The sequence below is a fragment of the Euprymna scolopes genome, chromosome 20, assembly GCF_053919585.1.
Source record: "Euprymna scolopes isolate OS-2025 chromosome 20, ASM5391958v1, whole genome shotgun sequence".
Lineage (NCBI taxonomy): Eukaryota > Metazoa > Mollusca > Cephalopoda > Sepiida > Sepiolidae > Euprymna > Euprymna scolopes.
This window is the reverse complement of record NC_136501.1, coordinates 80,271,228-80,298,069: the sequence shown is the minus strand read 5'-3', so window position 1 is coordinate 80,298,069 and position 26,842 is coordinate 80,271,228. Positions and strand designations below refer to the sequence as shown.

Below are 26,842 nucleotides of genomic sequence, written 5' to 3'. Positions count from 1 at the left end.
ATAATAATTCTCCATGCAATTCGTCTTATGAATTCTGTTTCAGCTCAGTTTATTAAACTTTTTTAACAGCAAGATAAGGCTTTTTGACAACGTCTTTGTTAAATCCTTTTTTTTTTTGGCAAGAATTGTTCTTTTTTCGAAGTGTTCTTTATCCCGTATTTGTGGATTTTTACGCTCAAATGTTTTTTTTTTTTCATAACGTAGACAAGTAGTCCGAACTTTTGAAAAATAAATACTTTTGAAGTTTCGAATTTCTCCCGAGCGTAGGAAAAAATTATTTCGAATATCCGCGCATGTTCTTTTTTCTTGAATCCTTTTGGTCGTCAAATGCTGTCTTCCAATGGGTGGTTTATTTTTAGAGTGAATTCGTTTCCCGAATGTTCGTCATTCAGTTGTTGTTAGCAATTATTGTAGATTGATCTGGGAATTTCGAGAATCGTCCTCATCACCAGTTGTTGACCCGTGCTAGGGGTTACAAATGAAAGAAAACGCAAGTAGTGTAAAGTGTATAAAATATATGTATTTATCATAAAGAATACAGGTACTACTAAAGTGGTATGAGAGGAACGTGTTCATAGCATGCGGTTAAATATGGTATGAATGTCTCCCTTTAGTCTCTGAAACCAGTGGTATTTACCGGACTAGTTGATTTCACTTAGTTCTCAAATAGGGGTGATTTGTACCCACAACACTAATTTAAGCCAAATTTTTATTTCCTGCACAAAGAATTGTCATTTTATCTAAATTCAAAAAAATCATTTATGAGCAGAGCATAAAAGTGAATGATACTAAAAATGTATTCATCATAAATGTTGACTTTAAATTATATCATTGGAAAACATATGAATACCAACTCACTCTCTCTCTCTCTCTTGTTACAGATAAATAGTATTATGTTTTGAAATTTTTTACATGAGGATTGAAAAATATATTAAGTCATCTTATATTTTTCATGTTACACCTAAAAAGCCAGAGATATACCAAATTGATATTTGATTCTTACCAAATAAAGTGTCAACCTGTGCCATTTGCAAACAAAATTTGAAAGTCCAATTCATTGACTACCTACTATATAGTACAAGTGGTGTGTACAACATATAAACTGTAAAACAGAATAGAGCTCAATATTTATATATGTAGATTTAAAATAGCATTTAAATCAAATTTCAGAAAGAATCAGTCATACAAAACCGATTTTTATGAACATTCTAAATCATATTTTAATTTTAAATTTAGTAATTAGTAATACAAGAAATAAACAAAGAAAAATGAAACACTCCTTATCCGAAAATAAAACCAGAAAAATATTTCAAGCTAGAAAAAACACATACAACTAATAAAAACAGATGAAATAATAGTCACACATATATATATATATATATATATATATTTCAAAAAAAGGTTTTTGCATAAAGTAGTACATTGCACATCAATATGATAAAATTAAATGGGAGGGTCCCATGTTAATGTTAATATAAAATATCTAACATACAATAACCAGATAGAAATATAGTGCTACAAAAATATGTCTTATTCTCGCAGTAAACGCAAGAGATCCAAGTGTGAATGTTCCTCCTCTTCCTGTATGATTATCTTAAGAGATGTCAAACAGGATAAAATGTAAAAATTTATGAAAATGAACAAAAACTCAATTTCTGAAAACAGGCATCAATATTTGATATGTCAATTTCAAAGCAGATTTGCATTTGCAGCTTTTGAATAGAAAACTATACTGGTCAACAAAATAAGAAAATTAATTAGATTACAAATAAACCATTGATAACAGAGAAGAGTGAGAAAACATAATTCTAAATAAACCAATGTGAACTTTGGGTTTACTTTGGGCATGACTTGTGACTCTCGCTTGTCTTATTTTGTGCTTTAGTGCATACATTCTATGAGAAATGCTTCTAACATGGAGAGAAGAATTGTTATTTTTTTTATCAAAATCTATCCATCTAATATTATTGTTGACTGCTTTTTGAGCATAAAGTAACTTCTTTTTTTTTTTAGTTATTTCAGTCATTGTCTGGAGTGATTTCCATAAAAAAATATGAATAGAAAAATAAGGAACATTAACTAAAAGAACAAAAGTCAGCCAAGTTTTCTTTTTGATTAATAATGTCTCCATATTACTAATTTACAAAAAGTGATTTTTATAATAAATTGTAACAAAGTATGTTATACTGCCAAGTTTTGGTTATAAAAATGAAAATTGGCTAATGAGAATCAAAGTTTGATTTTTCAGCTTAAATACTATTAACTTTTAAACTAACTTAAATTTATATATTAGCTATCATTCTTTTCTTACCATCTGGTAATTGTGTCTTCGACAGCATTTGTGAGGGCATGTCCCAAATGAAGAGTTCCAGTGACGTTAGGAGGAGGAATCACCATGACAAACTTCTCAGCTTCACCATTTTTGGCCTGCATCAAAACAAAACAATACAATACAATACTGCCACATAGATAATAGTAGATTCCCTTTCCTTAAAAAAAAAAAAAAAAACTCCAGTCCACAAAATGTATGCATGATTAGCACTACACATGAAAAATTTGAAATGGCTTAAAATATTTAAATATTGGAATACATAGAATGAGCTTGATGAGCTAAGAAAGAATCTTTTTAAATTTTTAAAATCCAATTAAAATTAAAGAAATTATGACTATTTTTGTGCCTCACATGTTTGGATATTTTTCTCTCTTTAAGACCATATGCGTTTTGTCGCATTTTTTACACTACTTTTTCAGTAAAAATGTTATATCTTTGTTAAAACACAAGATAAAACAATGGAATTTACCATATAAGTATTTTTGTGCTAGGAATTAGAATATGCTACTGAAAATCTCCAGAAATTAATGGTTTCCAAATAATCTGCAGTAAATGCACATAAATATGCTGCAATTCCTTAAAAATGCCATGCATACATTAAAAGAAAAGTTAGAGAAGTTAAAACTGGATTGTAATGCATTTGATGTAGAAATAACTGAAATCGAAATCTAGAACTGTGTAACACCAAAGAGAGGCAGCGTGAAATCGTCAGTGACCATTAACTTTTAGTTAAGACGCAGTAGTATTAGTTGGGAGAATTTCTTTGGTTGTTGAGGACATGGGGCGTCGTCCTCATATTGAGAATCGCCACCCCATGTGGGGGCGATTGTAACACCAAAGAAAGGCAGCATCAGACCATTAGGGTCGATGTGACGCTTTTATTTAGCGTTAGTATTTTATCCCGGGCAATATCGGGTAATTGAAAGATAGATGTTAAGATCTTATTCCGGGCAACACCGGTTAACTAAAAGATAAATGTTAATATCTTGTGCCGGGCACTACCAGAGAACCTTGCTGGCTTCAATTCTGCCAAAGTATTTTTTTTTTCTATTTTCTTTAAAGCAAAACAATAATAATGATCTAGTCAAAATGGACAGAATGATAACTTCAAAAAAAAACATACGTTTTGTTTTCAAGTCGAGCGATGGTGACAAATTCCGATACAGTCATATCCAGTGCAAAAAAGGGAAATATTTTTTTCCTTTGATAAAACTGAGGATAAGAGAAATGAATCCAAAATATTAATTGAACCCGAGGTCGATTTCGGTACAACGATGGTGACAAATTCGGGAACACGATTCATGTGTCAGCTGAGGGAAACAACAGATAGGTTATGTTTTTGCTTTGAACTAAAAACTACATTGGTTATCAAAACAAAGATAAATAATTTCTTTGGAATTAAAATTTCACACACGCATTTGTCGGCTTCAAAGAATGTTTTTTCGAATCAAATATTAAATGATTTGGTGTGACTCTGATAAAACCATTTGAACCCAAAATGACCTTCCTAATGTTTTCATTCTCAAGCTGAATCGCAGTTTTGAAATTTAGATCAGGAGATTTTTCAATAACATATTTTGTCGAGATGTTAACAGAATAAATTTGTTTATTTCCTTTGATAATGAACAAGTGTCACATCTAAGGGCAGAATTCACGAAGCATTTTTTTTTCCTTGGACGCAGTTTTCTTACTTACGCGGTTATCGCGTATTACGCAGTTTGGAAATTATCCAATGAGAGAAAACTGGTTATTTTCCATCGGGCGTTTTTTGGTTGATCGAGGAGGAGTTAGAATTATTCTTGGATTGTGGGAGGTGGCCAATTTTTGGTCATCAGTCAAATTATCCAATGAGAGAGAATCAGACGATTTGGTTATTGAGCATTCTGATTGGTCGGGAAGGAATTGGTAATTGCCGTCCCGCCCAGTGCTCTACTATATAAAGACCAAGAAAGTCAGAATTAAAAACAGATTCAGATTTAGAAGCAGAAGACAGAGTCAAGCCACCTCACCTCTCTTCTCTCCCCCCTCGCCTATTGCCCGATAACTAAAAAGGGTTAAGTTAATAGACTTGTGAATTCCAGCAAGTGGAAGCCCCACTTAGAAGTTTAAATGCTTGCTTACAAACTCATACTCCAAACTGTACATATGTTTGTATATATTTCTTTTATGGTTTTCTTTTAATACATTCTATATAACCCAATCTCCAGAGTTTTTGTTATTCAAAATTCTTTGATGTGCTGATGTTTCATTATTATTTTTTTTACTTGAGAAACTGCTTCCGTCAACGAGCACCCGGTATCTCCGAAGACGAAATCTCTAGACGATCAGAGGATCCGGCCTTGTGGACATTGCAGCAACGATGATTCCACCAACGCACTGAAGAAGGGCTTACTGAGTGACGCGACGTACCGGCGTGGTTTCATAACTGTTTAAAAATGTATATATTGCAATATTTCTTTGGTATTATTGTAGATTAATGCCTTCCGTTAACCTCTCATCTCATCTGACTACCTCTCCAAAATATGTGATTTTACCTTTGTAGGCAATTACGTGTGAATATTTTGAAAAACTTTAATGAAAGTATTATTTCAGAATTTAATGTAAAATTAGCCATTTGAGCTATTCTAGTGTTTTAGGGCAGTTAACCATTTTCTTTTTTTTCTATAAGAGATAAATCCTGCGTGACTTTTTTCTTCTAAAGATGATTATGTGTGGTCTTAAGAGGGTCTGTGCAATTATGAGAGGGTGGGACGATTTTAGCAGAACCCCCTTGAACTCTGTGATTATCCAAAGCATTTTATCGCCCGTGTTTATTGCTAGTATAATAAAATAAACAACTCTATTCAACAGAGTACGGTTTTTTAAATAATAGTCATACTTTTTTTTTACAATTGCAAATCTAGCTTTATTTCAAAGTCATTGACACTGAGGTGATCAGAGTTACAATTCCAAATTCTCATGGCTAATATTACATCTTAAAGTCGTAAACGTCCCTTTTGCTCTCAGGATGTAAAAGAACCGATGCTCTCTCCAAGGGAATAGCTCTGTAACTGACTCAAAAACTCTAATACAATTTCTGTTAACTATATAATAATCTGTTTCTTTGTCCTATAAACTGATCCCCCTCTCTGAAACCATAATTGCGTCATCCTTGGCGCTTCCAAAAATGAGGCCGATGCTTACCATTGTCCTCAAATTGTTATTGTTTATTGTTTTGCTGAATTCTTGATCTGTTGAATATTTACTATTTTCAAAATCATTTTATCTAAAAATACCTCAAGCTTAAATGTGCAAACTTGCATATTTGTCTAATTAACCTAATCAATGTTAGTGTAGGGCCACAATCTGTGACAATAGAGAACGATACTATGTGTATTGCGAGTTTTAAAGACATGTTTAGTTCTGATGCCCTCAGAGAGGGAATTAAATCTGGACAGTATGGGAAATTGTGTGTAGAATAGGAAACTTTGATGGTTTCAATAGAAAGAATGGTTAGTAGATGTTGACCAGTTGAAGTTTATGGGGTGGAGGTGGGGGCTAAGAAAGAAAGTGAGAAAATTTTACCTGAGGGAGAGAGATAAAAAAGGGCCTGACCTTTGGAAGACAATTTCTTAAAGCCATCCAATGCAAAAAAAAAAAGAAGCTTTTAATAATTTATAGATGATATTGTGCATGAATAATTTATTAAAAAATTTTTTGCCCCTGTCTACCTGTTTTATGAACTTTATCTTCATGTGTCTTAACGCACACGGATGTACCTACAAAGTCAGAAAACAGCTCCATTAATTTTGGAACTAATTCTTCTTGTCCAGAATTGCTGAAGCATGAGACAAACTTGCTCGTTGAAATATATTGCATTATTTAACATTTTTGCATCATTTAAACCCTTTATACTTCCCAAAATTTGTCCAAACTACACCAGATGTCTTCCTCTCTTCACACTTTTGAATAGTTGAGCATCCTACCCAACGGTTTCAATTAATGACAGAAATCATAAAAAGAATGATATGATGAATGTATAAATTACACTTTGCCAAACTTTTACAAAAAAACACTTGTTTAGCTACAAACACTATAAAAAATTTCCCTTACTACCTATCTGTGCCTAAATCAAAGCTTCCTGTGGAACTGCTTTGCTAGCATGCTTTCCAACTGACTACAAAATGATCATCTTCAAGTCCAATACAAACAAGTTTTTGTTGAGCCACTCCCTTAAATAATCAAATTCTACTCAATTTTCACCACTAACCAACTACTAAACTGTTGTCTTAATGACCTTTGTACACTCATTAACTCTTATCTTCGAGTGGCATTCAAGCCTTGATATGTGGTAACTCTCTTGTAAAAAAGAAAAAAGTAAATGTGAGTCTTAAAATCAAGCTTATATCTGATGACCTAAAAAGATTAAATTTGGACAGTATAAAAGAATGTGTGCAGAGGACTTTGATGCTATTGCCACATTGAAAGAATGGATGAGAGTTCTTGGGTTAGTAGATGTAGAACAGTTGAGATAGCAGGGATACCAATAAAACATGAGAGAAAGGGATAAGGATGGATTTAAGAGAAAGGGATAAATAAGGTCCCAGCCAGATTCAACTGTAAATCGAATTCTAAAATCCATCTAATATACAGCAAACCAAAAATGATTAGTTATTGAATATGTTCATGAATTCAACAAAATATCTTTCAGAGAATTTCCAATATTATTATAGATTATACAAACAGAGTATAATCATCAATAAAAAAAATTCCTTACAAATGAAAAACTTACAGCAACATATTCGGGTTTGAAAAAGCCACTTTCCACCCACCAATCATACCAAGCGGCTTCCACATATCGAGGACTGTAGGAATCTGGCATAAGACATTGTGTATCTGGAAATATCAAGAAGAAATAACTCAAAACAATTCATTACACAATGACGAAAAGACATTTTTTACAATGCAAAAGGATTTATTAAATCAGTTAAAAAGTGAAAGTAATTTATTTTGTTTTTTTTAATAAATAATAATCTACATGATAATTTTTTTACCCTCTCAGTGCTTAAAAGCTTCATACGATTCCCCCCATCATGAATTTTGTCATGAAATTTAAACAATCAGGAAAAAAACACCAATTCAGTTATCATCGGTCCACAAAATAAACTGGTTCATTCATTTATTTATTGTTGTCTTCAATATAACGTGTATTGAACATTTTTTCTAAATATTTTTTGTACTCTAATAATAAGTAAATCAATATTTTTTTTTTTTAAATTCAATTTTCACTCCAAACAATTTAAAAAAAAAAAAGTCTTTTGAACGCTGATATTAAAACTAAAATTCTTTTCTACAGTTTGCATTTTGGAGACGGAAGTGTTTTTTCGAGATAAGTGACTTCTATATTAATCCTACTTTTTATCTTTAGATTCAAATATTAATAACTACATTTTATTTCAGTATTTAATTTATGTATTTCTGTTTTATTAAATGCTAACGTTTTTCTCGTCCATAAATGTTTATTTATCTACCAAGTTGATTGCAAAAATAGATTAGGTAATTGTATTCATTTTTAGTTCGTGAGAGGGGAATCTATCACCATACTTTCCCTTAAACACGTCCGTTGGACTTTTATTAAGTATGATACTTAATTTTTTTTTTTTTAATGGAGAGTAGAAAACGCATTGTGGATGCGTTATTGGCAGCTCCCGTTACACTCGCTTCCCCTTATTTGTCCCTCAGTCCTCATTTTTTAATGAGTGATTTTTCTGACAAAGGGAGAAGAAAAAGCGGTTTTCTAGGTTGGCAGTATTTTGCACGAAGAGTTAGCAGAAATTTTCTGTTTCTATGTCTATCCTTGTAGCCATGTCACTAGTAAGGGTGTTGGAGGTAAACGTTTTATCTGGCCTGACGTTATCCGACTGATAGTCAGGGACCCGAACCTTGGATTAACCACTAAGGAGGCTGTCCTATCAGCAGGTGCAAAGTACTGGGGCTGCTGTATTGCCATTTGATGAATGGATTCTGGACCATGCAGTAGCTTCTTATGGGGCCTCTCGATGCCATACTAGTGGGTAATTGTTACGGCTTTACCTTATGTGCTACAAAAAAAAAAAAAAAAAAAAAAATTCTTCGTTTTTTTTTCTCTTAGTTTCCCCTCTTTGTCCTGCTCTAAGCAAATCTGACGACCTAGCCCACAAATTCCAAAATTCTATCTTGACAAGTTTCAAGAAAAAATACACAATTAAACCCGGTTCTCCAACTTCCAACGTAGACCTCCACTACCATGTCTCCTTCTCCAACATCAGGGGTCTACGTTCTAACCTTCCAGAGGTTGAAACCCAATTACAGGAGATTAAACCAGACATATTTTTTCTAAGCGAAACTGACATTGGACAGGCTATTTCCCTAGAAGAGTTCGCAATTAAAGGATACTCTAACTTACCTTCTAAATCTGACCCCCAAGATCGCCATGGGCATGAAATATGTGCCTATATTAAAGATGGCTTTCCATGTGGTAGGGACATCTCCAGAGAAGATCCTAACTTACCCTATATGTGCTTCCAGGTTGCATTAGCTCACACTACTGCATTTATATTTACTCTCTATCGTCCACACAACAGCGGAGTTACTATCTTTAAAAGCATATCCGAGAAGATTGACCAAGTCCTATCTGCTTATCCTTCAGCTAACATTCACGTATATGGAGACTTCAATGTTCACTACGTGGAATGGTTGACCCACTCAAACAAGACCAATGATGAGGGGAGGTTCTGTCATGATTTCTCCATTGCTTATGACCTCACTAAGATTGTTCACGAACCCACGTGTGTGCCCGACAATGACGGCCAGTATGCGAGTCTACTAGATCTTTTTCTCACAACTTGCCCTGAACTATGTTCAGTTTCTGTTCTGTCTCCTCTTGGATCTTCCGCCTTCTCTGTTGTATCAATTAAGATAAAAATGAAATGTAAAAAGTCTCCAAACATACCTCTCCATCGTACAGTATATTGATACACTAAGACTGACTCGTATAGCTTCCGTACATTTATATCAGATCTACCTCTGCGTTTCATGTTTAAAAAGGACGTGTCCTCTATAGTATCAGACCTGACCGAATGGTTAATTGTAGGTATAGACCGTTTCATACCCTCGAAAAAGTTCCAGCAAAAACCTAGCAAAGATCTACCACAGATGTGCTAACAGTTATATCTCATAGGATTAGCGAATCTCTTGACAAAGGCTTCCTTTCTAGGGCAATTGCTCTTGACATATCAAAGGCCTTCGACAAATTATGGCATAAAGGTCTACTTCACAAGATTTCCAGCTACAGTATAACTGGAAATGTTTTCTCAATCATTAAATCATTTCTCTCTGATAGGCTCATAAGACTAGTGGTCGATGGACAAAAATCAGAAGCCTGCAGTATTAATGCTGGAGTCCCTCAGGAATCCATCCTGGGCCCAACTGTCTTCCTGATCTACATCAATGATCTCCCTAAACACATACTTAAATCATTCGTTGACATCTATGCTGATGACACGACTATCTACGGCAACACAAGCTTCCGTACATTCATATCTGACCTAACTCTGCATTCCATGTTTAAAAAGGATGTGTCTTCTATAGTATCAGACCTGACCGAATGGTTAATTGTAGGCATAGACCGACTCATACCATCCAAAAAATTCCAACAAAAACCTAACAGCCAGCCATGGTTCTCTCCAGAATGTGCTGCTGCCATTACGCACAGAAATCACTTTTTTGACTGCTTCCAACGTAATAAATGTATGGAAACTAAAGCCGCTTTCAGGACTGCCAGCAACCATTGTAAGAAAGTAATAAAGAACGCAAGAGAGTTGTATGCTCAGTCTGTCAAGTCCGAAGTAGCTGAGCAGCAGTTTGGTTCCCACCAGTTTTGGCAAATAGCAAACAGAATCCTGAACAGAAGCATGTGCTCTATCCCAACTATCATCAATGGACCTGAGGTAATCTCGTCAGCATCAGACAAAGCCAAACTCTTTGCCAAGAACTTTGCAGCTAATTCTACCCTTTGCGACTAATGCCGCCAACCCCTAATATTTCCTCCTGTATCAGAAAACATGCAATGTGATATACATATATCTGTACGTGATGTTGCCAAGCTAATCAAAAACCTAGATTCCAGTAAAGCAACCGGCCATGATGGTATTCCAATTATAGTACTCAAAAAACTTCAACCAGAACTAACGCCCATACTTACAAAACTGTTTAAACGTTGTCTGAAGGAGAATTGCTTCCCATCAACCTGGATAATCTCATCAGTTTGCCATGTATTCAAGAATTCAGGTGATCGCTCATCTCCCTCTCAGCACAGGCCAATAAGTCTCCTGTGCATCATGAGTAAGTTGCTGGAATCTGTGTTAAATACAGAAGTAATCAACCATCTCAACAAAAATAACCTTCTTAGTGATACTCAATATGGTTTCCGTTCTGCTAGATCAACAACAGATGTGCTTACAGTTATATCTCATAGGATTAGCAAATCTCTCAGCAGAGGCAACCTTCCTAGGGCAATTGCTCTTGACATATCTAAGGCCTTTGATAGGGTATGGCATAAAGGTTGACTTCACAAGATCTCCAGCTATGGTATAGCTGGAAATGTCTTCACAATTATTAAATCATTTCTCTCTGATAGGTTCAGAAGAGTAGTAGTTGAGGGGCAAAAATCAGAAGCTCACAGTATTAATGCTGGTGTCCCTCAGAAGTCCATCTTGGGCCCAACTCTTTTCCTGATTTACATTAATGATCTTCCAAATCACATCCTTACATCATTTGTAGACATTTCTGCTGATGACACTACCATTTATGGTAGCACATCTAAGACAGTAAACGACCAAGTTCTCTCCAATTCTCTCTCCTCTGATCTTGAGCACGTGGTACAATGGGGAAAGGAGTGGCTGGTTACTTTTAATGCATCTAAAACCAAGCTTCTCTCTTTACATCATCAACATTCTGATCCACATCTGGCATCAATTGAAATGAATGGCTCTTGTCTTCAGGAGGCCTCAAGTTTTGACAAACTTCTGGGCTTGACCTTTACTCCTGATCTTAAATGAAACACGTACATCAAATCTGTTGCCAAGACCACTGGAAAAATGGTGGGATCTTTCTATCGATCCAGTAGATATCTCACTGCTGATGCAATTCTCTATCTATACAAGAGCCACATATGTCCAAGGATGGAATACTGTGTCCACATCTGGGCAGGAGCTGCTAGAAAGGACGTCCTGCCTTGATAGAGTTCAAAATAGACTTCGTAGCCTCGTAGGAGATGTCCTTTTCTCTTCCCTGCAACCTCTAACTCACAGAAAAGATGTTGCGAGTTGTTCTCTGATGTATCGTTATTTTCACGGAAAGTGTTCGACTGAGCTTCAGTCTATGCCCCCCCTCGTCAAAGTTTCACAAGAAACACTCATCTAGCTGAAAACACTATCAATAATTCCCCCCACTCTTTATCTGTGCCCAAACCTAAACGTAGATTCCATGAACAAAGCTTCTTTCTTAGAACTGCACTCCTGTGGAATTGTCTTTCGTTTCCTGCTTTCCGGCTGACTACAATATGGTTGTCTTCAAGTCTAACGTAAACAATGAGCTGTTCCATATAAGTTAACGAATTTACCGAATTTCCATTACTAATGATTACTATATTGTCCAATTTCTACGGTACACTCTTTAACCCTTATCCTCGAGTGGCCTTTGGCCTTGATAATGTGGTGATGCCTGTGTAAGAAAAAAAAAAAAAAAGGCACAGTGCCACTTTGAAGTAGGGGCTACTTATCGGGGACATAATTTGCAGGGGTATTATGAAGGGAGATGAGTAGCAAGATGTCTGTTCACATTACATTTTAACTTCTGCATGTCAGTACAGTTGGGAAAGCAAAATCCCGCAAGAGTTCCAAAATCTAGCAGTTCTAGAGAAGAAACAGAGTAGAAGGCTTTCTTACACCTAGGGATCTCTACTGTGAAGGGCTGGGATTTAGCTGCTTGTCAAGTTTGTCAGGGGTATTCACGTCAAGAGGGTACAAGTGCTTGTAGATCGTCAGAGCATTCACCATTAAAGTAGAACAGGCAGAGGAATGCAACCTTTCTGTCAATGAGACAGAGGCTGAAGCTTAGATGACAGTTTAGGCCCTATCAGGTTGGCGACTTTCATTTGAACCCTGTCAAGGAGTGAGAGACAAGTAGCAGATGCACCAGCCCAAATGTGACAACAGTATTCCATACATGGGCGAATGGTGGCCTTATAGAGGATACTCTCAGGCCTAAGTAGCTTTTTGAAAAGTTGGCAATAAGAAAAAAATAAAAACAATTAGAAGTTTCACATATAAATTTAAGGTAAATTGATCCATCATTTCTTGTTCATTCTAGTGTTTGATATCAGTTAATGTTTTTTTGGGGTTTTTTTTCTTAACTGGAAAGAAGTTTATAAGATAATTTTATAAAAAAAAAAAAACAGTAGGTTCTCTAGAGTGCAATGTAGAATAGCATATTTTGGACTAAGTTACTGCATGGAAGCATGTAAAGCTTCCTCCCGGGTGATTTCACGGATTTCAATGACAATAAAAATATAGGAGTGTGAAATATTCATTGATCATTCAATCCCGGACAACATCAGGTCTCCCTGCTAGTATATATATATAATTTCACTTGAACTTCTGCATGTCAGTAGAGTTAAGGAAGCAGGAACCCGGAAGAGAATTTCAAATCTAGCAGTTCTGGGGAAGAAACTATTAGAGTAGAAGGCTTTCTTAGATATAGGGATTTCTACTGTGAAGAGGTGAGACGTCATTGCTTGTTGGGTTTGTTGGGGGTATTTTCGTCGAGGGGGTACAAGGGCGTGAAGTTCGTCAGAACATCCACTATTAAAATACTTGTAAAACAGACGGAGGGATGCAACATTTCATCGATGGGACAAGGGCTGAAGCTTAGATGACAGTTCAAGACCTATCAGGTTGGCAACTCTCTTTTGAACCCAGTCTAGGAGCGAGAAATTAATAGCAGATGCACCAGCCCAAATGTGTCACCAGTACTACATGCATGGGCGAATGGTGGCTTTGTAGCGGGACAGGATACTTTCAGGCATAAGTAACTTTCTAGCACGGTAGAGAGAGCCCACCTTCTTTTGCAGCAGCCTTGGCAATGCTCTCAATGTATCTATTCCAACTCATGTTTCCTGTGAACGTTAAACTGAGGAGTTTGAACAAAGTACTTTCAGGTAATGTATCTTTAGCCATAGCTATTGGTGGTTGGTAAAGTTTCATGTAATTATTAAAGGAAACGAGCTTTGTCTTGACACCGTTGAAAATTACCATCTATTTTTCACCCCATGCCACTACAGACTGAAAGTCTTCTAGGGTTTCTGCTAGTGTTGGGACGATTCCTAATTTTTATACGATTCCGATTCCAGGAAAATATTGATTAACGATTCCGATACCAAGTACGATTCCGATTCCTAGGGAATTATTGTTTTGAAATATACCAGGTAGTTTTATACTTATGGTCGGTAGTTCCCAAATATGTTCCCTAACTTTGGAAGAGATATTTTATGTCTACACCATCGTGTTTTGGTTTAAATAAAATTATTATATAGTAAACTAAACGGAAAAATTAGCAAAATTTATTTTAGAGAAAATTTATTTTACTTAATTGGAATACAGAAAAAAAAACTCAAAGAAAATAGAATTTATCCTTCAGAGAAAAAAACAAATAAAATAGAATTTATATAACAGAACAAAAACAAGAAAATTAGAGAATAAATACACACGATTCATTATTTTGGTCCTCATAATTAACAGATTTAATGAATTAAATAAAAAAAATATAGCGGAAGAGAAAGAAAATATATACTAATTAAATATAAAAAAGATAAATATTTAATTTAATAATTTATAAATGAACGTGCGTAATGAAAAAAAAACAATATACCACGTGACATGGCACCGTAGATACAAAATAACCTTTCCAAAGTTAACGACCATATATGAGAAATACCATTAATCGAAAGCTTTTGTGTTTTATACCAAAAGGTAGGTATAGCGAAAAGTTACAATTAAAGGAATTTCAAAAACGATTTTTTGTTTGGCTATTGATAGTTGTATTTGTGACGGCAGTTCTTCAGACCTCCATAATTCACAAGGAGTAGTTAACACCTATTATTTTTTTACTTTTTCATTGCTTTTACACGTTGTTTCTAACGTGAAGAATAAGTTTAGCCAAATTAATTTTGAAATAGGGTATATCAAAGAAACACATAAAAATGATACCACTATAAAAAACAAATGAAATACTAGATAAAATTGAGCTAACATAATTACCAAAATTACAGAAAAAGATTAAAAAAAAATTAAAAAAATGGTGAAGCTGGTTGAGTGAAATGAATTATTGAAAGAAAATTAATTGAACTAATAGAAATGTTAAATAAAAAAATGTCACATTTCAATATTGTTTTAATAATTAAATTCTCAGGGTTGTCGAAATTAAAAATTAAGTGATTTTTTTTTATTAGACTTCTTTCGAAGCTTGTTACCTTGAAAAATACATTTAAAACCCTGTTTTTTTTTAAATAAATTGAAAAATAAACGCAATTAAAAAAATTTAATTGATAATTGAAACTTTAAAAACATATTAAACATTGAAAAATTACTTATCTCACAAATTAACGTCCAATAAAGTAGATCCAGTCTTCATACAGGAATTCGGTTATAATAAATATATCTTTCCCAAACTTAAATTTTTTTTTTTTTTTTTTTTTTTTTTTGGAGTGAGAGAGTGCTTTAAAATCGCCGGGGAGTGCCGCCTAAAATTTTAAAGAAGTAAATTTTAGGAGTTTAGTGCCTTTCAAAGACGGTTATCATAATTTATTATCATCATTTAATTTCCTTTTTTTCCTCCCCCCCCACACCTTTCCACGTGGTTCAGTAGTTAACCAGTGCTCCTGTTGCTGTCAGTCAACTATCTTTACCTAAGTTTTAATTTCTAGTTAAAAGAATTTTTCATGAATAGAATCAGCATTTTTAAAAATTATTTTTTTAGTTGTATATATTATATTTACTCTTTGAAGTTAAGGAGGGTTAAAAAAATTGGTGACACCTAGATGGTGACGTAGGCAAAAAAAAAAAAAAAAAAGACACTGCGATTTCGACCCTCACTAATAAAACTGCTCTGAGTGACTAGTTGGTAATTTTTTGTTCCTTTTCTTTTTTATTTTGCTCCTCCAATTTATTTGGATGCTTCATAGTTAAATGTTTTAACATGTTGGTTGTAGTCATGTTAGATGGTTTTATTCCTCGCGATATTTTAATTTGACAGACTTTGCAAATGGCTTTCAACTCATCATCTTCATCAATTTCAAAAAGTTTCCATGCAAGACTTTTTTTGGACTTTGGGCCATATTAGAAAATTTAGTTTATCTGTAAACAAATAATTTACTATTAAATTTTGTTTTAAAGCTAGTCACTTATTTGGATAATTATTTGAAAATAATCCGCTAAAAAAGACAAAAAGAAAAAAATATAAAGGGATGGGGCGGTAAATTGTACCAACTGGTAGTTAACAAAAAAAACTTATAGAATTTAATTTTTGAAACCAATGTATAAAAGTTTACATAATGAAATGCAAATATGCATTTTCTTTTGAATTTTTTTTTTGGTTGACTGTGTTCAATTCACACATCGTTGATGCGGTTCAATATTGCTAAACTATAAGTCTAAAGTAAATTCTATTTATAAATACTTTTTAAAATGAAATTATTTAATTAATCGTAAATATTATTTAGACATAAAAATTAATTGATTACAAAACCTTTTAAAAATATATATATATATTAATTTCTTTTTCGTTCGGCAAAAAACTGCGCAAAACACTTTTAATTTTCAATTTAAAATTCTAGAAAAAAGATATCATTCTGCTTTTAATATAATCAAATTCAGGGTTTTATCTTTCTGGAGAAAAAAAAAAAAATAATGGATTTTATTTCAATGAAATTAAAAAAAAAAAAAAAAAAACTTGACTGAATTGAATTAATTACCCTTAAATTAACAAAGGAGTTATTTAATAACTTTAGGTTTGGAAGAGATAGGTATGGGGTCGATTTTTTTGAAACTTCAAAAGAATCCGACTACTGTCAAAACTTTGCGAAATAATACAATGTGAAAAAAAGAAAAAAAAAGTATATTGTTCTATTAAACCTTTTACTGTTTAAATAATTTGACTTTGCTCGTTTTATTTTAAGAAAATATAAGTTGAAAAAGCATTTTCATTCAGTATTAGAAGATTTGTCAGTAAAAAAAAACAATCGCCAAAAAGATAAGCGTTTTTTTTTATTTTTACTCGCAATGTAGAGCCCTGCATGCTTCTTTTCAAGTTAACTCTTTTGTAGTTTTGATTACAATAGATCTGAATGAATGAACCTTGTAAGGGAGGGGCACTAAGCATTGCCCTGTTAATAATGAATTTCTTTGGTTTCTTTTTATAACATGCTACATTTCTCTCTTGCGGTTAGAAACATCAGGAAATTTTTTTCTTTTTTTCAACATCAGACTAAAAGAATCGTAATGAAGGAATCGGAAAATTAAGGTATTTTTTAACGATGCGATTCCGATACCTCCCAAAATACACGATTTTTACGATTAACGATTCCGATTGATCGTCCCACCACTAGTTTCTGCCATTACCTTAGATATGCGCTCATTAGTTTTTCCCCACATGCCTGCTATAGAGCGTGGTGTCTGCAAATATACTCATCTCAGAGACAATTTTATCAGGTAAGTCATTTATGAATATCAGAAATAATAAAGGACCAAGGATCGATCCCTAAGGTACGCACACATTTATATCATATTGTTTGGATGTACTCCCATTAAAGACAACCTGGATTCTTCTCTCATTTAAGAAGGATTTAATTATGTTAAGTATTCGTCCAGTAATACCGTAGGATTTTATTTTCATCAGAAAACTATGGTGCTATACTCTGTCAAAAGCCTTAGATATATCTAGGGCTACTGCCTTCCCTTCCTCTGCTTTATGCAATGATTGGTATATACGTTCAGAGATAACAGTTTGAATATCTGCAGTAGAATGGGCTTGCCTACATCCATATTGAGCATCAGACAGAAGTTTAGCAGCTGTAAGGTGGTGGACTAGAGCTTTATTAATTAAGGATTCAAATATTTTGGTGAAAGGAGGAAGGAGGCTAGTTGGGTGAGAATTTAATAGGTCAGTTCTTTCACAAGAGTTTTTGTAAATTGGTACCATAGAAGCAGTTTTCCAGCAGTCATGAATGCAAGATTTGTTAGGGCATTTGTTAAAGAGTTAAGAGAGAACTGGAGCAACCCCAGTGGAGCAATTTTTTAATAGCACAGCCGGAATGAGATCATGTCCACATGCTTTTGATTGGTTGGTTGTTTTGTTTTACGGCATATCAACCTTTTTCAGGTTATTTAATGCCGAATCTGGTGATTTTGAAGAACGATTTTTTAATATAGTGTATTTGTTTTTTAAGTTGTATTCTATTTAACCCATAGTTGGGACTCTAACAGGTACTACCACTCCAGGTCAGAGTGGACCTGGGAGCAATGGCAATTAAAGGGTGGCTCCACACTCCCTAAGGCCTGCAAGCTGGGGCCTCACCATCGGATATAGTTTAAGGTCATATCCAGGACCCACATGCTTTTGAGGTGTCTAGGTTTTTTATGATATCATGTACTTGAGAAGGGATGATTTTCAGATCATCTTGTGTGGTTTCTGTCTGGCGAGGAAAATCAGGATTTGCTGGGTCCAAGGTAGAGTTTGAGGCAAACTGACGGGCAAGCATGTTAGCTTTCTCAGTTGCTGTGCAAACAACCTCATGATTGTTGGATAGTGGGGGTATTGTTGATTGCCCATTATTTACTACACTATTAGAGATTTTCCAGAAATCATGAGTTCCTAATTTCTGCACTTCAATGCGTTTCCTGTTGGTTTCAGTATATTGTTCTTCAATTGCTGCTTTGAACCATTCAGTAGTCTCATTTATTCACTGTTCTACAGGAAGAGAAAAGATATTTCCCTAGGGGGTGTCTCTGATGTGATCTCTAATGTCATCCCAGTCAGTTTTATTGTAGTACTTTGTCGTTTGGAGCAATGGCTCTTCAACTTGAGATCGAGAGTTTAGAGTGATGTCTATCATTATCACAGCATGATCAGCATTCCCGAGTAGATAATGAGTATTTGCTTCTGTTGTCAGAAATAGATCTACAAGTGAGGCTTGCTCGTCCTGACAATCTGGAAGACGGGTCGTGAATGTTACTGTCTGTGTCAAGGAATGGGGGGGGGAGTATAGCATAGTTATGTATAACGCTACCAGCTGCGTCAGTGTAGTTAGAGAAGCAAATCCAATTTCTGTGACGGGTGTTTATGTCTCCAAATACATGTATTTGGGCGCTAGTCTCAAGGTAGAGTGCCACAAATATGCTGGCACAGACATTGATTATAGTACAGTCCTGGGTTGATGGAGAGTGATAAAGAAAATACAGGTAGCTAACGCTATGTTGTAAAGTTTGTTTAAAGCACATAAAGGCCTGATCACCTGATTCTAGTTTAGATTCATTAGACATTGGTGGGGTCTTACGAATATAGACTCCAAGTCCGTGGTTGCATCTGTCAGAGTCCTTACGACAAAGTAGAAGATAACCAGACATGTTAAAGGTTTTAGATAGGATGAAGAAGTACGCGTTAGTTTCACTTCGTGCTAAGAAATCCGAGGAGTTTGCTAGGAGAAATGATTCAACATCATCTAAGTTAGCTCTAAGTCCACGGATATTTGTAAATGCAAGTCTCAAGGGAGGAGGCGAATTCTTTGAGTGCGTGTCTGGTTTAAACCTTTTTTGAGGGGGTGGGGGGGTTGAGCTTTCATTTCATTTTATTTCGTAGTTTCAGATCTAGGATGAGGTGCTAGGCAAAACGGATGTACATAGCCACCACCATGCAACACAAGTAGACCATCAGCCGACTCCTCATCTACAGAAATTGGGAGTTGGGAATGCCCACCAGAGATGAGTGCAAGGCCTCTTTTTATGCACAACAAAAAAACAAGGCTAACATTGGGCGTCTCTAATGAGTCCCTGCGGCGGCACCTCTACTCCTGGCTAATAAGCAAAGAAGGAGTATAGAAGCCAGGCGATAAGCAGAGCCTATTTACTCCTTAAGCAGTTTAGGTTTGCAAACCTGTGATTTGATCAAGTCATCATCTCTAGGGAGGTTGTCGTCAAGGACTGAGGAGGCCTCCCTCCCCCGATTGGACCCAAGACGTATGAGGTCAGTGGCACAGGTTTACAAATTGGAGTTTTCCTTCTAGATGGATGACCTAACCAGATCTATGGGTCCATCAGCACCAAAATGGTTTTCCCCGCGCCTGGTTTCAAAGTCAGATATTTCTATGTCTCTGAAGTGATAGTTTGGATTAATAGAGTTAGTATCAAAGAATCAGTATCTGCTTTGAAGTTACACTCCTCAGAATAGGATTAAAATTGGAAGATGTGGTTAGGTTTTGAATATGGGGTGTAGATTTAAGGTTAATATTAACTAGGGTAAAGAAAAGATCAAATATGGTTTGTGGATTAGTGACTAATTGGAAATTATAGTATAAGGGTTTTAGGGTGCGTTTTGAAATATGCTTTAAGTGTTAGTTTTCATGTAAAGAAAATCACCAGTACTTTACCCCATCTAATTGAAAGATACAGTTGCTAGTTAATACAGATTGCTTATAATCTGGGCACTAACTGTGGCTAATAGGTATCTATTTTATAACTATTCTATAGAGTATGAATATAGGTTAAGCTAATGCATGCTTTAGCAACAGAAATCTATAAATGTTTGGTATTTATTGATTTAAAAAAAATCAGCCTATTAAAGTTTAGGACCGGAAGCTTATAATTAAATAACTCGAGTGTTATTTCTTCTACCCTTCACATCAACTATTTCCTGGTAAAGTTTGACACTGTTGTCCAAACTTCCAACTTCCAAACTTCTGTATATGTAACACACCTTCTCTCAACTCCAAACACATTTCTGCTGATCAAACTTCTCCAAAATCCAACTTCAAAAATGAACCTCCTCTCTGAAAAATCAACCCTCTTATCTCCAACCAGGAGCATCTCATCTGCATATCAGGTGGTAAGATTGCAGAGATATAAAGAGATAAGGCAGCCATTTTTGTTTCTTCCTTCTTCATTGATTTCATTCCATGACCAACCCGTTGAATTATGCACACATGCTAGTTAGGTAAGTCATGCGTTTCCCTACACTCCCACCTGATCACAAACAGGGCAGGTGGTCAGTCATCTTTGTCGGGTACTTCTTTGAAGAATCGGGAGCAGCACTTCCTCATTACCACCGTTATTGCCACCAATCTGTTCCATTATCCCCTCTCGTGTGTCCATGTGTGGTGTTTCACAATCAGGGCAGGGGGGGGGGGCAGTATCCGTCTTTGTCGGGTACTCCTTCGAGGAATCAGGCATCACTTCCTCGGTTCCATCTTCCTCAGTGTGTACCATCATCCCGTTCCGTGGTGCTATAGGCGGTGTTTCACAATCACAGCGGGTGGGCAGTATTCGTCTTTCTTGGGTACTTCAATGAGGAACTGGTGGCATTACTTCCTTGTGTCCATCTTTCTCATCACTATTGCCACCAGTATGTCCCATCATTCCCTCATCTGGTTTTGTAGGTAGTGTTTCTATGCTCACCTGAAGGGGTAGCAGGTGATCAGGATCATCCCTGAACTGTATGTGATCTTCCTCATTATCCTCAGAATCAGAAGAGATATAACAGAGGTGGATATCTTTTACATGACGTGGTACACCATTAATCAACATGGTCTAAGGACTTATGATTTTATCTATTTTTCTTCTGTAAAATTTTACAGTGCACCCAGCATTCGGGGGATTTACCCAAACACGGTCTTCCACTTGATATGGTGTATTGACAATGCTAATCACTGATGGTGTGACATCAATTCCTTTTACACTCTGTTCGTAGCGGTAAATCCCATTAGCTGGTTCAGTTCCTGGTGTTACATCATCCTTGGGTGTCACATTATACCAGTACAAAGCTTTTGGAATAGAACACTGTGTGCTGGTCGCAATTCTTTTGATGGTGCAGTGACACCGCTCTGTTATACCGTTACCTTCGGGAAAATATGCACATCGGTAATGCATTCTAATCCCCTATTCCTGTGTGAATTTCTGAAATTCTTGACATCGAAACGTAGTGGTGTTATCAGTAAGAATTTCAAGCGGGGCACCACGTTCAAAAAAGACAGCTCTCAACTGTCGTATAATGCTAGATGCATCCTGTCGTGTCAACAGACGCCATATCGTGAAACGTGTCGGGCCACAGTCTGTCAAGGTCAAAAAATGCTTGCCCTCATGATGTGTTACATCCATTCCTACTCGATACCAGTTGTCCTCCACCTCAAGCTTCCCTTTTTGCTATTGGGATGGTGCCGGATCAATTCACTGACACTCTCTGCACGAGCGTATAGGTGCCTTGATTGATGCTCTTGTAGTTGAAGGACACACTCTTTGGACAAAACATGTTGTCCTCCGAATTCCGGGATGTCCATTCTGCTGATGTATTGTACGGATCTGGTCAGGTGTTAATTGATCTGTTACGGCCGCGCATGTCTGTTGTGGAGGATCAGATCCCTGCCTCATTACATCAATCCACCTCTTTGGTACTCTAGTCAAGCTATCAGCCAAATTCTGCACCAACGAAACTAAGGTAATGTCCATCTGCAAGCTGTATTCGTCAACTAGACACTTTATTGTTGCCAGTCTCCTTCATACTAACATCTCACTTGCATCTCTAGTCTTCTCGAGCCTTTCCAATCAAGGTGTCGGTCGCCTCCTAGTGCTTGTATGGCATCAATTCCAATCAACATATCGTAGCCAAGGGATTTTTCTTGCATCACCAGAACGTCAACTTTGGCTGTGTCACCCTTCTCAGTACAGATTGTGACTGTCCCTTCACCACAACATGCTCAGGATAAACCATTGGTTATAATGCCGACTGATTGCTCCCGCCACATCTGACAATGATGTGACTAACTATAGGCCGGGAACACCCCGTGTCTACGAGTGCCGAACACTGCACATCGTCAATTTTAACGCCAATGACTGGTAATCCTGTGTTTATTGGTTGACAGGGGGCAAGGGTGGCGATAGTACCTTGCCCCCAATGTCGTTTCCCGAACACTTGCAAGATATGTGCCCAAACTTATTACAGCGATAGTATTATACTGTACTCTGTGCTCGTGGATATACACACCTATCACTCTGGCACTCCTTAGCAAAATGATTGGCCTCCCTACATTTATAGCATACTGGGCCTACACACTTATTACTACCTGGGAGAGAATCTACATTGCTTCCATGCGGTTCGACTGCTGCATGTCGAATACTAGCTGCTGCTGCAATTGGCTCCTGTTCCTTACAGATGTTTCGAGCTCGGGCTAATAACTCGTCCGTTGTCAATTCATCAATTCGTGATGATGCCCGCAACAGTTTACTGCTCTCAGGTAAGCCTACTAAAAAGGCATAGCTTAATATCTTGTCGTCAACCCCCACCAAATGGTACAGATAACTTTCGTAGGTCAGCTAGGTACACGTCAACTGTTTCCTTGGGGTGAACTGTTGCCATGCAACAAACGGATCTGCACCAAACGCTGTATACAGGCTTTACTTGATTTCATCCCAGTGTGGTTCATCACAGAGTTGCTGGTAGACTGCATAGGCCTCTCCGGTTAACCTCAGAGGAATGACTGTGGCTGCTTCTTAAATTTTGAACAGTTTACAGATTTTCTCAGCCTTCTCAACCCATTTGACGACAGACGGTCCAGTGGTAGATGCGTCAAACTTAGGTATCAAGCGAAGGTTGAATCTTTCCATATTTTTTTTCTTCTGCTTTTTGAGTCACCGCACACCAAGGGCCGAAATAGCTTATTATTAAATAACTCAACAGTTATTTCTTCTGTCCTTCACATCAACAATCTCTTGGTTAAGTTTGACACTGTTGTCCAAACTTCCAACTTCCGTATATATAACGCACCTTCTCTCAACTGCAAGCGCACTTCTGCTGATTGAACTTCTTCAAAATCCAACTTCCAAATGAACCTGCTCTCTGAAAAATCAACCCTCTTATCTTCAACCAGGAGCATCTCATCTGCATATCAGATGGTAATATTGCAGGCACATGAGGAGATAAGGCAGCCATTTTTGTTTCTTTCTTCTTCATTCATTCGACCCATTGAATTATGCATACATGTTAGTTAGGTAAGTCACACGTTTCCCCCCTCCCAAGGTATATGCAAAGTATGTGATTTTATATCAGCTTAGTGAGAAGAGTAATTGGTTTTTTGTCTAGTTGGAAGAGGAGAGATGACATATTTACAAGAATACATCATTAATATGCAATATAGATATACAGGGATTTGGGGAGGATTTAGGAGTATAAGGATTTTTAATGTTTATCATGTAAAACAGACAGGCAGGTGTTTTGGAGGCAAAGTATTATCACTTTAAAGCAGACATTTAGAAATAACATTTGTGTCAGTTATTTTAGTAACATACATCAGTAACAATATGCATGTGGCCAGTATAGGCCTTGTATTTAAACATTATACTTAGTCATAGTATGATAAATTATGATTTCCAAAAAGTGGGAAGCAGTATAAGTAAATAAGAGCAGCAAAACAGGTTTGGTAAATAAGCAATAACTTAATTGCTTCCTAAGTAGTGGTTTGCACAATTTAGCAGTTTTTGTATGGTTTTGCTTTTATTTTTGGAGATATATTTTGTACTGTACTGTAATGCTTCTACTTCATCAAGATATTTTGGTCTATCGGATCACTGCAAATCCTGTCTGGACCACTGTTTTCGTTTTGGTTGTAACGTCACACAGTATCAATGAAAATTCTGTCTTTGAGTAGGATCACTGTGGATTACATTGGATAACAATCGGATTGTAATCTGATAGTCATTCAGTTCTTGAATCTACTAGAATTTGGCAATTGGATAAGTCCGGGGTCTTATCTCCCCCACCCCGAAAAAAAAAAAAAAAAAAAAAAAAATGGGCATAAATCAATAAGAAGCAAACCATGGAACTATAGCCCTTTATAGCTTTTCCTTCCTTTTTTTATGTAGGAGTCACTACTTATCAAGGCACGGAGGCCACTCGAGGATAAGGGTTAATGAGTGTAGAAGTCAATGATACAATATTGTAGTAATCGTTAATAGTGGAAATTTTGTAAATTGAATTATTTAAGGGGAACAGCTTATTAAGAATTTGTTTATGTTGGACTTGAATATGACCAAATTATAAGCTGGAAAGCAGGCAAACGGAAGAGAGTTCCACAGGTATGCAGTTCTAAGAAAGAAGCTTTGTTCATGGAATCTACGTTTAGGTTTAGGTACAGATAAAAAGTTGGTGAAATTATTGATAGTGTTTTCAGCTAGACGAGTGTTTTTCGTGAAAGTTTGGCGAGGTGGGGGCATAGATTAGAGCTCAAACGAGCATCTGTTATGAAAATAACAATAAAGCAGAGACTGGCTCGCAGTGTCTCTTCTATGGGAAAGAGATTGCAGAGAAAAGAAAAGAGCATCCCCCACTAAGCTACAAAGTCTATTTTGAACTCTGGTAGGATAAGACTTTCTAGAAGCTCCTGCCCAGATGTAGCAGCAGTACTCCATCTTTGGATGCACCTGGTTCTTATATAGGTAGAGAATTACACCAGCAGGGAAATATCTACCATTTTCCAGCGACGTTGGCAACGGATTTGATGTATGTGTTCCATCTCAGATCAAGAATAAAGGTCAAGCCCAGAAACTTGTCAAAACGGGGAGCCTCCCCAAGACGAGAGCCATTCATTTCAATTGATGCCAGATAGGGGATCAGAGCATTGATGATGTAAGGATAGAAGCTTGGTTTTAGATGCATTAAAATTAACCAGCCACTTCTTTCCCCATTGCACCACATGCTCCAGATCAGAGGAGAGAGAATCAGAGTAAACTTGGACATTTACGGCCTTTGATGTGTTGCCATAGATGGTAGTCTCATCAGCATAAATGTCTACGAATGATCTTAGGATGTGATTTGGGAGATCATTGATGTTGATCAGGAAGAGAATTGGGCCCAAAATGGGCCTCGAAAGGACTCAGGAATTAATACTGTGAGCTTCTTATTTCTGCCCATCAACCACTACTCTTATGAACCTATCAGAGAGAAATGATTAAATAATTGAGAAAACTTTCCAGCTATACTGTAGCTGGAGATCTTGTGAAGTAGGTATAAAAGGTCTTTGATATGTCAAGAGCAATTGCCCTAGAAAAGAAGTCTCCGCCAAGAGATTTGCTAATCCCATGTGATATAACCATAAGCACATCTGCTGTAGATCTAGCAGAATGGAAACCATATTGCATGTTACTAAGAAGGTTATTTTTGCTGAGGTGTTTTAAAATGCATTCCAATAACTTACTCATAGCACACAGGAGACTTATTGATCTGTAGTGAGAGGAATATGTCCAATCACCTGAATTTTTAAATACAGGACATACTGATGAGGTTTTTCAGGGTGTAGGGAAGCAATTCTCCTTAAGACAACGCTTAAACAGCCTTGTAAGTAAGGGAACTTGTTCTGGTTGAAGCTTTTTCAGCACTATAATTGGAATGCCATCAGGGCCAGTTGCTTTACTGGAATCTAGGTTTTGTATTAGCTTGGCAACATCATGCACATATATTTGTATGTTGCATAGCGTGATTCTGATATAAGATTGATGCCCTTGGTCGCATAGGGTATAATTAGTTGCAAAGTTATTGACCAAGAGTTTAGCTTTGTCTGATGCTGACGAGATTACCTCAGATCCATTGATGATGATTGGGATTGAGCACATACTTCTGTTCAGGATTCTGTTTGCTATTTGCTAAAACTGGTGGGAACCAAGCCGCTGCTCAGCTACTTTGGACTTAACGAACTGAGCATACAACTCTCTCGCATTCTTTATTACTCTTTTACAGTGGTTGCTGGCAGTCCTAGAATCGGCTTCAGCTTCCTGTTTTTCCTTGGATCCTCTTTCCATAAAGGCAATACTATCTTTTAAAAAATTTCTTCTCTGTATATGTGTCTTTACTCTCCTCTTCCGATGAGAAGCGTTTGGCTTCAAAATACCATGGCCTAAAGAGGTCTTCCTATCCCGAAATATTGTAGTTCCTTTTGAACTGATAGCATAATAAAATTTAATTGTAAATTTATCCTTTTGTTATTTTAACTTATTCTATAAAATTAGTTCATATTTCAAAGTTCATATTTTTAAATGTATTTATATTGTATTTCTAACCACATTTCCAAACTCCCATTCTTATCTGAATTCATTTTAACTGGCGAGTCTACTCCCCATGTTATACAATAAAATGAGATAATCAAATTTTGTAAGATGGACTTGCATTAAAAACAAGCTTTAA

General features: G+C 36.2%; 1 protein-coding gene across 2 annotated transcripts in view; it reads right to left on the bottom strand.

Moving 5' to 3' along the window:
- The window catches only part of LOC145241486 (valine--tRNA ligase-like), a 387,131-nt gene that overhangs the window by 290,313 nt on the left and 69,976 nt on the right, over positions 1-26,842 (bottom strand). For both annotated transcript variants that reach the window (XM_080104482.1, XM_080104484.1), the window contains exons 3-4: positions 7,104-7,207; positions 2,312-2,427 (exon numbers count right to left, since the gene is read on the bottom strand). In XM_080104482.1, coding sequence (XP_079960608.1) covers positions 2,312-2,427; positions 7,104-7,207 — 220 coding nt within the window. The remainder of the gene's footprint in view (positions 1-2,311; positions 2,428-7,103; positions 7,208-26,842) is intronic.